Consider the following 16702-nt stretch of genomic DNA (forward strand, 5'->3'; position numbering starts at 1 on the left):
CCTGATGGTAATCGCTCCAACGTGCTATCGACACTGCCTATCGAGGACCATGGACTTGTAAATTTACTAAGTCTTTCAACCTTATGTGGTTCAGTTGACTGTCTTTTTGCTGAAATAAAGGTTCCCGTCGACTACCCTTTTTAAGATTCTGGAAATGTTTCCAAGTGATCATGTATTGTGGATTTATCCATGAGATTCCTCCAAACCACGTTTTCTTGTGTCCACAGCTTGGTCGATCCCTCATTATTAGTCTGCCGATGCTTCATCATTAATGCACTTTAAAACACTTAATTAATGCTTTCTCTTAGCATATGTATTTTCATTGACATTCTTTGTTGACTTTCTACTAGCTGAAAAATCCAAGTGTAACAGATGTCTTCCAAAAAATGTCCCTGTCGACCCATATTTGAAGGGAAAAAGGTGGCATTTTTTGTAACCATTTTGTCATTGTTCATATTTTGTACCACGTCATCTAAGTCATGTTTATTGTCAGTCATCATGACTAACGTTTTACCAAAACGGCACGCCTTAAAATGTGCAAACGACAGCAAATCATTACCCTGATTTCCAAGGTCATTGAGTAACCACTAAAGCGGAATTTAACATTTTACTTTTTTATTTTAATATTAATTTTTCCTTGCTTAGAGGCTAATCGTTGGCTTCAAACACTCCACCTGTCCACGTTCTTGGGAAACGTTTCACTACCCCTCTATTTAAACCATTCTTCTTCTTCACTTCTTCCTTCTTTACTCATCTTCCCTACGGATACACCAAAAAAGAAGGTGAACATTATTTCCAATATTTTTTCTTCACCATTTCCAATTGCTTTTCCCCCATTTTCTTCAAGCTATCAATGGCACCAAATCGCTCTGCCCCATAACACACTCCTTTTGTTATTCAAATTAACGGACCAATCTTGGTTGGAAACCAGACTTACGTCCCTGAGCCACCTCTGACAGAAACCACCAAAAGGTTATGGTATTCTGAGGCCTTGATCCCTTACTCAATTGTATACACCATATTTGTAATACCCTGAATTCAATTATTTGATTTAATTGAAGTGTTTAGGATCTTATTTGAATTGATTGACATTGTATTTTTTTATGGTGTGGTTGTAGGGTGAGTGTCCTTTAAGTAAGGGTATATGGAGAGTAGAAGCTTTGCTTTTGTGTTTAGAAATATTAAATTTTTTAATGATGATTGAAATAACATTTTTTATTTGAATTCATTAATTAATTACTGAGAAAATAATATGTGTAGAGGAATTAAGGGCATGGTTGGAAATAAGTAAAATATGGAGGGTAGGAAAGGGAGACAAGGATAAGTTGGAGGGTAAAAGGGGAAAAGTCTTTTTAGAAGAAAATGGGTATTGGAATGAAATAGGGAATTTGGGAACCTATAGAGTCAGTACGTGTTTTCGAGAGTTGGATCAAAAGAGGCAAAGAGGGAGAGCAAAGGCTTAAGGTTGAAGAAGAACTTTAAGGATCAAAGATTTTTTTTGCTGGAAATCAGGTAAGGGGAATATGTGCTTCTCTAATGGGTGTTAAAACATGTGGGGGTGGATGGAGGAACCCTTAACTTCCTTAGGATTGGGTGTTGTTATTCTCAATTATGATGTATGTGTTATAATTATTGATTGCAAGATAAAATTGTGTGGAATTCTTGTACCCGATGTATTCATATGTTTTATTTTATTATTGTTAATCATGTGATGTCATTGGTTGATAGTTGAAGGTTTTTGACCTTGAATGTGTTATTGATAATTTAGAGATGATGAGTATGATGATGTGTTGTAATATGATATTGATTCATGAAAATTATAGAGTAGTGTTGAATTAGGAAGATATAACCATGAGAAATTGGATCTTATTTGATGAATCTTCGTAGCACGAGTTTTTGGCACATGAGGGGGTGTTTGGATGCTTTAAAAACTAATTTTTGGGAAACTTTTGCAGCATGAGTCGGCCTATGAAGGTCATATGTCGACACATGAAGTTGGCATATAGGACAAGCCGTACGTGCTTTAAAAATGCAGCACATGGGCTGACCTGTAACTCATATGTGTCGACATAGGCAAAATTTTCTTCTATGTGTCGACCTATGGATTGTATGTGTCGGCACATAGACTACTTTTTCACTTAAAAACTTATTTTTCAAGCATGAAACCTTTTCTAACTTATTTCAAAATGCTTATAGGCTTTCTAATGCTAAGTTACCCTAATAATAGCTAATTGTCAACTGTAGAGATGTTTATGATGACTTGTTTGATTAGTTAGTGAATCGTTACAGTGAATACCAAGATCTGTTGTTGTTTTTGGGTGAAGTGATATGATTGATTGTTATTGAATCATGTATATACCAAGAGGGAATATGATCCTATGGTGGGGATCGGGGAGCAAAATGACTCTGAGTGTTCATATCATCTACCACATGCATGCCGGGTCAGTGTTGAGTGCATTGCATAAGAGTTGCATCTGCGTTTATTATTTGTTGATGTGTTGTTCGATGCGAATACTTAGTATGTTGGTATTCATCGAGTAATGTGTATGATGATGATGCTATGCAATAATTTATTTCCGTTTGTTTTCATCGTTAATTATTGAAGTGTATTCTCACCCTTTCTGTTTGAATGTTGCCTTTACATGGGCATCGTACAGATACTCGGGAGTAGCTTGTTGCAGTAAGTGGAAGGTAGCTCTTGGAGTGGCTTCCTATTAGTTCTCGTTATTATAGTAGGGTATTGCTCTGGTCAATGTAACATCAGGCTGGGAACATTTTCTCTAATTTCTTTTGTCTTGTTGAAATTGCTATCATGTTTGATGAGGTTTTAAATGGCGATGAGTTGAACATTACAACTCTTGTTAAGGTGTTATCATGTTTGAAGTTATGAGATTTAATTTCCTGAATTGCGATTATTAATTGTTTGATTTGTTTTGGTGATGATTATGCTACAATGATACCCTAAGTGAAGGTGAGCAGGCGATAATAGGTGTTGTGTGAGATTTTGTAACATGTGTTATGGAGCAGGATTTGTTAGTGTTGTGTGTGACACCCTATGCGGTTGTGAATTTTTATTAAATTATGCGTTAAAATTTTATGCAGGGTTTAGGGTGTTACATAGTGGTATCAAAGCGGGTCGGTCTGTCCGGCTAGGTTTTGTAATGTAGTCGAGTCCCTTGTATGCGACATGTGTATGTACATTATCGATGCATTATTCTTCTAATGCTTGTTTGATGATGTGCAGAATGGCTGGAATAAATGACCGCATTATTGCTGATGCTTTAGAGTTAGTGGCTTAAGCACTACACAGACAACATAATCAGGCAGGTGATTAGTTTCGTGGGTTAGGAAAATTCCGAGGAATAATCCGCCAACGCTTAATGGCAGGTATGATCTGGAGGGTGCTTAGGTGTGGCTTTAAGATATTGATAAGATCTTTCGAGTAATGGCCTATACTGAAGAACATAAAGAATTGTTTGGTACTCACATGTTCTCTGAGGAAGCTGAAGACTGCTGGGATAACACTCGCCAGAGACTAGAAGTTGTTGGTGCTGAGATCACTTGGGTTGTGTTCAGGTTGAAATTCTTAGAGAAATACTTTCCTAAAGATGTCTGTAGCAAGAAGGAGATTGAATTCCTTGAGCTTAAGCAAGAAAACATGACGGTTTCTGAATATGTTGCCAAGTTTGAGGAGTTGGTGAAGTTTTGTCCTCATTACAATGGTGCAGCTGTGGAGGGATCAAATGCATTAATTTTGAGAACAGACTACGACCTGAGATTAAGCAGGGAATTGGCTACCAAGAGATTCACAGGTTTCCTACTCTAGTGAACAAGTGTAGGATTTATGATGAGGACTGTAGGGCTCGTTCCACTTACTACAAGAATGTTCGTGAGAGGAAGGGAAAGAACCAGTTTAGGGGAAAACCTTATAGTTCCCTAGAGGAAAAAGGGAAGCAGAGGACTACAGATGAGAAGAAGCCAAGTGGGGGAGTGACTCCCATTTCTGTCAAGTGTTTCAAGTGTGGCGAGTCGGGCCACCATGCTAATGAGTGTAAGAATAATATTCTGGGATGCATTAAATGTGGTAAGACAAGTCACCATGTTATGGATTGAAACAGAAATGGGCTGATTTTTTTATAACTGCAGCGAGATAGGTCATTTCAGTACCAATTGTCAGAAGCCAAAGAAAGCACAGTCGGGAGGGAAACTCTTTGCCTTGTCTGGGACATAGACTACTAGTGGTGACTGTGTTGATTCGAGGTACATGTTTTATAAATGGTATTCCTTTGATTGCTATTATTGACACGGGTGTGACGCATTCGTTTGTTTAGCTTGATTGTGCGGATAAGGTGGGTTTGTAGTTGTCCTCTATGTTGGTGTAAACCCTAGAGGCCAATACTTTTGGTACTTGTATCGAATTATTTATTAATAATAAAAGGCTTTTTCTTTATTATGTTTGTTTAATAAAGTCCCTAGAATAGCTAGTCCGTTTAATGTATCAAGTGTGACTTAATCATGAGATCACATTAAACATAAGGACACTATTCTTAAAGTATCCGTAGTCGAGATTTATTGTGAAGTGGGATAACATTAAAGCATAAAGACTATTATGTATATAGACTGATGATCACATCTCATGGATCATGGATAAGGAGTTATCAAGTCTTAAACATAGGTATGAATATTAAGAGTAATATTTATACTGGATTGACCCGCTATGAGAATACTATATAGAATGTTATGCAAAGTGTCATAAGTTATTCTCATGGTGATAATGGTGTATACCATCCTTCGACCTGAAACCACTATGGACCCTAGATGTAGAGTCGAGTGCCTTGTTGCTGATCAAACATTGTCCGTAACTGGATGACCATAAAGACAGTTGATGGGTACTCCACGAAGCATGCTAAGGGACATGAGTGACCTAGATGGAATTTACCCATCCTGCGTAACAGGATAAATGTCTATGGGCCCAATATTGAACTGGACAAGGATGACATGGTTTATGTCTTGTGTTAAATATAGACATAAGGGCAAAAGGATAATTATACACATAAGTATTATCACAGAAGGATTTGTCAGATCACATGACATTTTTCGTGTCTTGGTAGCAGTGATGTGTTGCTAGATACCGCTCACTGTTTATTATGTTAAATGCGTGATTTAATATAATTGCCAATGCCTCCAAAACCTACAGGGTCACACACAAAAGGACGAATTGATGATAGATAGAGTAACTAAGGAACATCGTAAGGTACGGTGCACTTAAGTGAATTGTAGAACATCGTAAGATACGATGTACTTAAGTAGAATACGAAATATGGTAAGGTACCACGCACTTAAGTGATTTTGGCATATTATAAGATATGGGCCACATACACTTAAGTGGACTTTTTAGCTTGCAGCTCACACAAGTGGTTCTATAAATAGAACCCTTGCGCATAAGCATTTGCGCAGTTGCAATTTCGTTTCTCACTCTCTCACTCAAAGCCTTCATTCGTAGCAGCTAGCACTGAGATTGAAGGAATCCGTTCGTGTGGACTGAGTAGTGGCGTTGTCATCGTTCAACATTCGTGATTGCTCCGTAGATCTGCATCAAAGGTTTCAGTCGTCACAAGAGGTAACGATTCTATCACTGATCATGCCCATTCGTAAGGATCACTAAAGGAGAACATTTTAAATTCCGCTACGTTTTTTATCGTTATTCTCCTTCAGTGGTATCAGAGCCACTTACGAAACCATGCATCTGATAGCTGTTTATTTTCTGTATTAATATGATTAAAAGACAAAATGAATCAAAGAATAAATGAGTAATTAAATTTGGCATCATGTGTGTACGATTTGGATGATTGATGTTGACTATGCTTCGGAATCCGACATTAGTATGGTGAAGCAGCGATACATCGATCGTCCATAGGTTACGCAATTGAGATCGATCAAGTTATATATATGATATAAGTAATCCTAATGCAAAATACGGTATATATGATATACCGTTTCTGTTTCATTCATTCAAACACTTAATGGTTGTTTTCCTTTGAGCGATCAATGGTCGTTTGCTTCTTGATCCGACATTAGTATGGTGAAGCAATGACCTGTTGATCAATCATACTGAATCAACAATCAAGGTGTGTTTGACGGTCTGAAATTGGTGCATTAGGGTTAGTGACGGCACAAGGGTTGTGCTGCCAAAGAGTTATGAATTGAGGGATTGTTGTTTCACGTCTGTTGATTGTTTCAAAGCACTGATTTTGGCCGCGTGACGTTCGTCATGGGTCTGTGACGGTCGTAACAAGCTGGACGTGACGGTCGTGACATGCTTTGTGACGGTCGTCACATTCACAAAGTCTGTATTCTCTGCGTAGTATGATGGGTCGCCGAAATTTAATTTGGTTTTAATTAAAAGAATTAAAATTAATAATAATAATGTGTTTATTATTATTGTCTTGTGGTGATCGGTTATGGCCTTAGTTTTCCTTTATTTTGTTTTGGGATTTTAAAATACGACCTGCGTGTCGTGCCTCTCTTTTAATCTCTTAATGTAACTTCTTTTCTCATCTCACTCCCTCGTATGTAAAACGAGTTTCTTTTATGTAATGTAATGTTACGAAGAAAGAGAAGAATTAAATATCAAAGGAGGACAACCTTGAAGGTCTTGCTTGGAGAAGCTTAGATCATTATTAGGTTAGCTTAGGTTCTCTCATTGGCTTGGGAGAACAATTGCGCTAGGGGGCCATAACTGTTTCATTATATATGTTGATGCATGTGAATGAATGTTGATACATGTGAGAGATGATTTATATGATAAATAAGCCGGTGAGATCAGAATAATTGCAAATTCCCTCAAATTAAATATTAAGTTTATGCTTTCCAAGTTTTAGCACTCATCAAGACTAGTATCGAATAATGTAGGTTTCGCCTACGCGAGGTGCATGTTCTATATTAGTAAGGTGCGATGGGATAATTGTAATATCCAATTGCTAAAACAATGGGTCAAACTTAACTAAACAAATTATAATAAGATTATATGTGTTTAGAAGCAAGAGTTGGAAATGATTCATGTGATGGATTGGAATAAGGAGTTATTCACCCAACTAAAATATTCGAGAGTTGTATTAGATACAATTGGAAGGAGTTCCTACCTAAATAACCTAGTTTTGCGTAATCCGCCTACGCGGACTTAAAACAAAGTGAAATGTGGATCTCGACTCACTAGAAAATCTTCCAACAGGATTTTCTGAATCAAATGGTGAGGGTCATTTGTTTTGAGTAAAATAGTGGGAGCATATTTAATTAAAGGCCTAATTAAATATGTTATTGATACTTATATTTTCATTAATTTCATGTAGATTACCATGACAACAAACACCTCTAACAACATTTTGCGATCAATCCTTGACAAGGAAAAATTGTCTGGGACAAATTTTCTAGATTGGCACCGAAATCTAAGGATTGTCCTCAAACATGATAGAAAGCTGTATGTCTTGGAGAAACCTGTTCCTGAAGAGGAACCTCCTAGTTCTGCACCTAAGGCAGAAAAAGATGCTTATAAGAAGCATGTCGATGATGCCAATGAAACTACTTGTCTCATGCTAGCTACCATGAACTCAGAGTTGCAAAAGCAACATGAGAACATGACAACGTTTGATATGATCGAACACCTGAATATGCTCTATCAAGAGAAAGCAAGGAATGCAAGGTTTGAAGTTTCAAAAGCCCTTTTTCAAGGAAAGTTAGCTGAGGGAGCCCCTGTAGGTCCCCATGTGCTCAAGATGATTAGGTATGTGGAAAACCTTGAGAGGTTGGGTTTTCCCCTCGGAAAGGAACTTGCGACTGATTTGATCTTGCAATCGTTTCCAGATAGATTCAGTCAATTTGTCCTAAATTTCAATATGAATGATATGGACAAATCTCTTCCTGAACTGCTAGCCATGTTAAGAACTGCTGAGCAGAATCTGAAGTCAAAAGGGAAGTTCATTCTGATGATCGGAAATGGAAAGAGACAGAACAAAAGACCCACCAAGCAGGGTGATAAAGGGAAAGGCAAGGAAGTTGTCAAACCCAGACCCACTGTTTCTGCTTTGAAGCCTAGTGGAGGCATAGCAAAGGAAGGTACCTGCTTCCATTGCGGTAAGACCGGACACTGGAAGAAAATCTGCCCAAAGTACCTGGAAGATAAGAAGAATGGAGTAGAGACTTCAACTTCAAGTATTTTTGTTATTGAAATTAATTTATCTACTTCTGCATCATGGGTATTAGATACTGGATGTGGTTCTCACATTTGTACAAATGTGCAGGGGCTAAAAAGGAGTAGAGATTTGGAAAAAGGTGAAGTTGACCTACGAGTTGGCAATGGAGCAAAGGTTGCTGCTTTAGCCATAGGAACTTATATATTGACTATACCTAGTGGTTTAATAATTCAGTTAGAGAATTGTTATTATGTGCCTGCAATTAGCAGGAATATTATTTCCGTTTCTTGTTTGGCCAAGTTTGGTTTTTTATTTATAATAAAGAATAATTGTTGCTCAATTTATTTGAATGATATATTCTATGCTACTGCACAAATGAACAATGGACTATATGTCCTTGATCTTGAAATGCCTATTTATAACATTAATACTAAAAGAATGAAACCTAATGAGTTAAATCCAACTTACCTTTGGCATTGTCGATTAGGCCACATAAATGAGAAATGCATTTCCAAACTCCATAAAGATAGACTCTTGGACTCTTTTGATTATGAATCATATGAGACATGCAAATCTTGTTTAATTGGAAAGATGACAAAGTCTCCATTCACAAGAAAAGGTGAAAGAGCTAATGATCTTTTGGCCCTCATACATACTGATGCATGTGAACCACTGAACATACCATCCAGAGGAGGTTTTCAGTACTTCATCACATTTACTGATGATTTTAGTAGATATGGCTATGTGTATTTAATGAAACACAAGCTAGAGTCCTTTGAAAAGTTCAAGGAATTCAAGAATGAAGTACAAAACCAACTAGGTAAGAATATTAAAACTCTTCGATCAGATCGAGGTGGTGAGTATTTAAGCCTAGAGTTTGATGACCATCTGAAAGAGTGTGGGATCCTATCCCAACTTACTCCTCCTGGAACACCCCAATGGAATGGTGTATCTGAGAGAAGAAATCGAACCCTGTTAGACATGGTCTGATCCATGATGAGTCACGTCGATCTTCCAAACTCCTTTTGGGGACATGCATTATTGACATCAGCTTACACACTTAACCGTGTTCCATCCAAAAAGGTTGAGAAGACACCATATGAGATATGGAGTGGTAAGAAACCACATATGTCTTACATGAAGATTTGGGGTTGCAAAGTTTATGTGAAACGACAAATTTCAACTAAGCTTGAGCCCAAATCTGACAAATGCTTATTTGTGGGGTATCCTAAAGAAACAAGAGGGTATTACTTCTACAATCCTTTTGAGGGTAAATTGTTTGTTGCTCGAACTAGAGTTTTCCTAGAAAATGATTTTATTTCCAAAGGAATCAGTGGGAGGAAAGTAGAGCTTGAAGAAATTCAAGAATCACAAAGCATTGATACACCTATGGAGGAATTAGAGTAGGAAACACAAGTAGTTGTGGAAGAGCAACTTGCTCAAGTAAAACAAGACCAACGTAGGTCAAGCATGATACGTCACCTACCTGAGAGATATGGATATCTCATAACTGATCAAGGTAATGTATTACTTATGGATCAAGATGAGCCTGTGACCTACCAAGAGGCCATAACTGGTCCTGAGTCTGAGAAGTGGCTAGAAGCCATGAAATATGAAATGGATTCCATGTACACAAACCAAGTTTGAACCTTGGTAGAGCATCCCGTAGGAGTTAACCCTATAGGATGCAAGTGGGTCTTCAAAAAGAAGACTAACATGGATGGTAAGGTACATACCTATAAGGCAAGACTGGTTGCAAAAGGATATAAACAAATTCATGGGGTTGACTATGATGAAATCTTTTCACCAGTTGTAATGCTTAAATCTGTTCGGATTTTACTTGCTATCGCTGCGTATCATGATTATGAAATATGGCAGATGGATGTCAAAACTGCTTTCCTTAATGGGAATCTTCTTGAGGATGCGTAAATGACACAACCTGAAGGATTTGACATGCCTGAAGAAGCCCGAAAGATATGTAAGTTACAAAGATCAATCTATGGATTGAAGCAAGCTTCAAGAAGCTAGAATCTTCGTTTTGATGAAACAATAAAACAATATGGATTCATCAAGAACGAAGATGAGCCTTGTGTCTACAAGAAGGTTAGTGGGAGCATGATCGTTTTCCTGGTATTATATGTAGATGGCATATTACTCATTGGAAACGATGTCCCCACCCTACAACAAGTAAAGTCTTGGTTGGGGAAATGCTTTTCTATGAAGGACCTAGGTCAAGCAGCCTATATATTAGGAATCAGAATCTATATAGATGGATCACAAAAACTGCTTGGCCTAAGTCAGAGTACATACATGGACAAAGTGTCGAGATACTTTAATATGCATGATTCCAAGAAAGGATTCATACCTATGTAACATGACCTATGTCTATTGATGCTAATCGTGGCTATATATAAAATATAGTCCGTCGGGTACTTGACTGCAAGTGCACAGTCTAGTCGCTTTAGTTTTAAAAGATATCTATCCCACAGGGACCTATGGTCAAACTAGTGCTACTAACGTCACTATGTTTAGCTAAGGGAATTGATTGGTAGAAGTCCGGGGGCAATATAGTAAATCTAAGGGAAAATTTCGGTTTTAATAAAGAATTAATGGAAGGAATCAGTATGCAGCGCATTAATCGTCCGGGATTCGATAAGTTACCGGTGAATAGTTTAAATGTCAAATATCTCTCAGTAAAAAATGTTTATTTAAAAGACTTTATCTCACACTCTCGTGGTTGTTGATTCGGCCTATAACTTTAAGTCAGAATGTACGCTCTCGCTGTCCCATTTGAAGTCAAAATTACTTTTTGAAAATAAATAAGTTCTAATTGTTTTTAAAGTGCTCTCGATGTTTTTAAACTCAATGCCTAATTTTTACTATCCAACTCGAGCCTCACGCTCTCGCGATTGTTGGTTCTCACCTTAGTTAATTTCCCACTCTCGTGGCAAAATCGTGTTAAATAGTTTTTCACGCTTTTGTGATAAAGTTAATTAAATTTAGATTAAAAACTTCAGCCTAAAATGTTATTTGAGAAAAAAGGTTTTCACCGGTTATTATTAAATCCCATCAAATTAAGTTGCTACATACCGATACCGGTAGTTTAGCCGGCATATTAAATAAAGCAGACACAAGGCATACACAGATCAACATTGTGGCAAACATGCTTATAACAATAAATGGGCAATAATAATAATAATTCAATAAAAACCTGGAGATCGAAGTACAGAGTATAGCGATTCTTGGAGCACTTGAGCAATCCTCCACAAGTCGGTAGACTTTGCTTCTTCAATACAGATTACTATTAAAATAAAATAAAGTGTAGCAGTTCCCCAGTGTAGGAAACTACTACTATGGATAACTGGAAAACTAACTGGAAAAAGGGAAACTATAAAAAGAATGACGAATACAATAAGGCAACGGAAACAAGGTTGCTGGAAAGAAAGGAAAAATGCTGAATGTTGGAAAACTGAAAATTAAATTGCAGAGCGTAAATATCAAAGTAGGCGTCCCCAATTTTTCCCAATTGAGTCCTTTATATAGTGTCCATTAGGTCTTGGTAGTTGAGAAAATCAAGGAACACTTGGTCTTGAGAGAGGAATCCGTGGGAAAAGTTTGTTGGAGGAGATTTAGGCACGTTTGGGTGCCTGTTACTGACTGCTTCAAAGCGCACTTTGTGGCAACGCTCGTCATGGGCCTATGACGGTCGTCACAGTCTGGGTCGTGACGAGCATCATGAATGTATGGCGATCGTCACATCAGCAAAATCTGCATACTCTATTTTTCTGGTTTTTCTGTGCTTTTTCACTTGTTTCTTCTTCTTTTTCTTCCTTTTCTTCCTTTTGCTCTTTAGTGCATGGAGATTCAAATACCTGTAAAAACAACACGAATACTTGCGCAATAATCGGGATATTAATTGAAATGATGTGATCTTAGGGTGTAAATTAAGGCAATTATCTGATGTGTTTTCGCGTTATCAAACTCCCCTAAACTTGAATCTTTGCTTGTCCTCAAGCAAACACGATTTGGAAAGTAAAGTTAAACGCAAATACATTACCCGTTCGTACGTGGTTGTCAGGTGGATTAGTAGGATGTCTGATATTGAGTAAAACACCAAAGATACTGTGACGACGCGAGCTTTCAGCTTTATCATAGATCTCTCCTTTACACAAGCCAGTTTGAATCATGCTATTGTAGCTCGACCTAGTGTCTCTGTTTCTATTTCACCCGGTTTCGTTCTAGCGCAATCACATTAAGCCCTTTGCCTCCGCACGCACTTAGTGAAGTAGCCGGTTAGTGACTTTGATCCTTTTCTTAGCACGTGGGTCTGGTACACTAGTGTGGTACCCCTTTATATATCCCCTTTTTGAAAGTTGTAGGGGATCAAACCGTAGTTCGCCCTACCGAGTCCAGTACCAGGTACCTCTGGACCAACCAACTGGGGTTTTTATTCCTTCTTTTTGCACAACTTTGCAACCTTTTGTATGGTTCTTTTATCAATTTCTTGATAACAACAGTATGAAGGAGTTTCTTGATTTGTAGGCATCAAACACTTATATTCATCGACTCTCCACGTTGTCTGCGCTTGAGACGGTGCTGACTACTAGTATAAACTACTAGGGGTTAATCTAGAATGGAGACTTAAGGTGTCAGTATAATGGTTATTCAAACTGATCTCGTAGCAATAAGGGGTCTAGGGTGTCGGGACGATATCAATCTTGTCAGATCTTTCTCAATTTTCCTAACAGAATCTCCACAAGACAACCTATATACTCGTAGGGTATGCATTTAATCTTTAGGAAAAATTTTGTTATGCCAAAATATGTAAAAATGATTGAAGAGGACAAGCAAAAATTTTCGTATTGGCTGAAAATATTAGCAATAGAAACAAGTAGAGGAGTGATAAGGATTTCCTCCCACATTAAAACAATGCATTATCCTTAATGCGACAGTATACAGAAGTAAAAAGGAAAAGAAACAAAAATCATTGCTCATCATTACGCGGCTGGCTTCTTCGTGCTCTGGCTCTTGCTCTTGCGCGCTCACCTCGTCCTCGTTGGGTAGGATCCAATCATACGTGTTGAGTGTATTCCTGGATGGCATCTACGCGATAAGTCAAGGCACTCATCTGATCTGAAAGTTCCGCCATCCCCTGATCATGCCAGTGAGCATAATCGTGCTGATCCCGCTGCATTTGCTGGATCGCTTACATCATTTCCGTTTGGCGGTCTTCCATTAGTTAGTTGTGTCGCAACATCTCAGCGTAGATGTTTTCCATGGAGGCGGGTCTTCGTTCGTTTCTTCGTTGTCCTCGGGAGGAGGTCTCTGCAGCGTGCTCTTGAGGTGGTTGCATTATGCCTCTGTCAAGCTCTTCTTCGACTTCATCTGTACCATTACCAGGATTTCCATCATTTGGCTCGGGGGCCTCCAGATCAAAAGTCCAATTTGTCATTTCTCTTGGATCTGTGCGGTTCCTGTTGGGCATGATGATGATCCGTACTGTCTTGTTTCTGACAACAGGATGATACTTCCCATCATCTCTTGCTTTGATTAGGTGTGAGGCACGGCAGTAGTCGATGTCGAGGAATTCTGCTTCCAGAGCTGGTAAGTTGGCTAGCCTCTCTCCCAGGTTCAAGCCTAATGCTATGGAGGTGATAATTCCCCCACAATAAAACGCCTGGCTGCCTCTCATGCAAGTAGCCTAGATGTTGGCTAGTAGAAAAGGAGTAACATTGAACGCAATTTGGGCAAAGACATAGTGGAGAAGGAAAAGTTCCTTGGAGTTTACCTTGTGGTTGCTGACTCTTCCAAAAACTGTGTGCCCCAGAACTCGGTGAAAGTATCTGATGGCTGGGTTGTGGATATATGTTGCGTTATGTGTGTCCCAGCTCGTTGCGTTCATGTTGGTGAGGTTGTGCCAGACTTGGAATGCTATCTCTGACCATCCTTCTGGGATGCAGCAATGGATTCCTTCTCCATGTCGGAAACCAAGCATTCTTGCAATCTGGGTTTGATTAAGGGAATACTCGGTGCCGAACATTCTAAATGTGGCTACACCGGTGAGATATTGTTGAGTTCCAGGGGGAGTGATGTATGAGTAGGAACTTAGAAATTCCAGGGTCAGCGCTTCGTAGGTTGGCTGTGGTGTGGTACAGAGCTGCGTCAAGTTGGAGGCAGCTAGCATCCATTCTACACCCTCAAAAAGTCATAACTCCCTTAGGCACTCATGATCCACATACCTCGTGGCTTGAACGGAGCGTTGGCAGAACTTGACGTAGTGCTTCTTTGGTGCTCACCGGCTTCTCCATCACGGAATGTGACGGTTGATAGGTCGGGAATGCTTCTTTCTTGACTGGCCATTTGATGAGTTGGATAAAACTTTTGGTGTTGGTGGGTGAGGTGGAAGGTTTGTGAGTTACACACTCGAAGAAAATAGTGAAGAATTTGATAGATGGTGATCAGATTGTAAGAGAGTGATAATTGGTGAGGAAAAAGGGAGAAAGAGCGCCTGCTTTTATAGGCGAGCTCTCTAGAATTCGTGACGGTCGTCATAGGGGTGTGACGGTCGTCACACGCAACGGATGCGTAACGGTCGTCTGTAACGGTCATATGCTCGTAACGGTCACTTTCATGTGTGTGACGATCGTTCCAGATTCGTGACGGTCGTCACGTCTGTGAGGCGAGCGTCACCCTATAGTGACGGTCGTCACACGCTGAATTTCAAAACTTTCTAACACAGGTTGCAGCAGAATTTGATGACAGCATAAATAATGGCTAAGCAATTTTAATTTAACAGCATAAATGTAGAAGTAAATAAATAGATGAAATAAGCGTAATTAAGTAAATAGCAATTGAAATAAGCTTAATTAAATAAATAGCAATTGAATTAATAAATCGAAATTAAATGTTACATAGGAGAAAAATGTAGCGATAACATAGCAAATGAAAGCAGTTAAACAAAAGTAATGCAATGAATAAAAGTGCTCCCTCCCCACACAAAACAAAGCAGTGTCCTCATTGCTTAGTGCGAGTAGGAGAAATCAGAGGTCAGTAATTTCAACTACGTTTTTGTCCCAATGCAGTGACAACTTCATTCAGATAATGAAACTGCTCAACGGCTATATCCATCAGGCCTAGGATATCAAAGCGTATGAGCTTTATCTCTTCTTTCACAATGGTGATGTTAGCTTGGAAAGTATTCAGACGGGTGATGAGCATGGCATGATTATCAGCACAAGATGGATGAACCGGTTCAACAATGGTATAATAGTTAGGAGGTGTTTCAGGGTCAGATTCTTCCTTATGGATAGGGTCATTAACACACTCATATTTGGGCGGTGTAACGAGAGGTGAAGGTGGGTCGATAGGGTGTTCCTCTAAGTCATAGAGCCAGTTGTCTCGGTTGTGAACACTCGTTTTCTCATGGTTAGGCAAGGTGAATAGTCGAACCACTTCGTTATTGATTAGATAATCAAAGGTATCCGTCCCAAGGTTTCCTATGATTCGGCGGTTAAAGCAAAAGTCGATATTCATGGGTCGGATGTTTCCAAAAGGTATAAGCTCATAAAGTGGGCGTACAAGTCCTATGGCGTTTGCTATCATGGTAACTAGGTCACCTATGATGATCGGGGCACGGTTATTCTTAGCAAGGTGGACAAATCTTTCCATCAAGAATGTTACTATATTGACGTGTCGACCTTGATCGACACACAGCAGGATGAAGAGTTCATCGCGGGACACTAAGGTGTTATTCTCTTCCTTACCAAATAAGGTGTGGGCTAGTATTTTATGAAAATATCGGATAGCAGGGTTATGGATCATTTGTGAGTGCATCTCATTCGGGTTTGGGTTGGATTCTCCGGATATGCAACCCCAGAAGTCATCGAGATCAATGTCATCGATAAGGTCCTCCTGGCGGGTAGTAAAGACGAAAGGGCCGCTAGGGAATCCTAAGAGGTCAGCAAGGTCTCGACGGGTGTAGGTGAAGTACATGCTAAATAGCCTAAAGGATATTAACCCTTTGTTTAGTCCGTAACCATGCTCAGGGATGTATACAAGGGAACTCAGGAATTATAAGGTTAGTTCACGGTACGTGACAAACCGTCTCTTAATGGCTGCGTTCTCCCACCCAAGTTGGTTAAACATATATAGGATGCTATCTCGGATGCCTAATTTATCCATGGTCGGTCCATCATAATATATGGTCAATGCCATATCCTTTCGGGCTAGATAATCATACCGCCTGCGTTGAACTCTGCCTCTGAAAACTGTCTCTGGTTGTTGCATGATGAAAGTAATTAACTAAGTAGTTAGTAATTTTCCTGTTTGTCAGTATCCAATATGTCTTAGTTAGTTACTAGAAACAACAAGAGTGACTGCAAAGAATCAAGAAGGGGGGAGAAAACAAAATAAAGGAGAAAATTAAAGAAGGAAAGAAATAGATTGTAAGAAAAAAATAACGAAATGAAAAGGAAAAAAAGGATGGGTTGTCTCCCACTAAGCACTTTGTTTAA

The 16702-nt window shown here is 39.0% G+C and overlaps 1 protein-coding gene across 1 annotated transcript; it reads left to right on the plus strand.

Moving 5' to 3' along the window:
• Positions 1-3445: 3445 nt before the first annotated feature.
• Positions 3446-4113, plus strand: LOC127103345 (uncharacterized). The gene is made up of 2 exons (XM_051040611.1): positions 3446-3684; positions 3729-4113. Exons 1-2 carry the CDS (start codon positions 3446-3448, stop codon positions 4111-4113), a joined length of 624 nt encoding a protein of 207 aa, XP_050896568.1.
• Positions 4114-16702: the final 12589 nt, after the last annotated feature.

Source organism: Lathyrus oleraceus, chromosome 7 (genome assembly GCF_024323335.1).
Source record: "Lathyrus oleraceus cultivar Zhongwan6 chromosome 7, CAAS_Psat_ZW6_1.0, whole genome shotgun sequence".
NCBI lineage: Eukaryota > Viridiplantae > Streptophyta > Magnoliopsida > Fabales > Fabaceae > Lathyrus > Lathyrus oleraceus.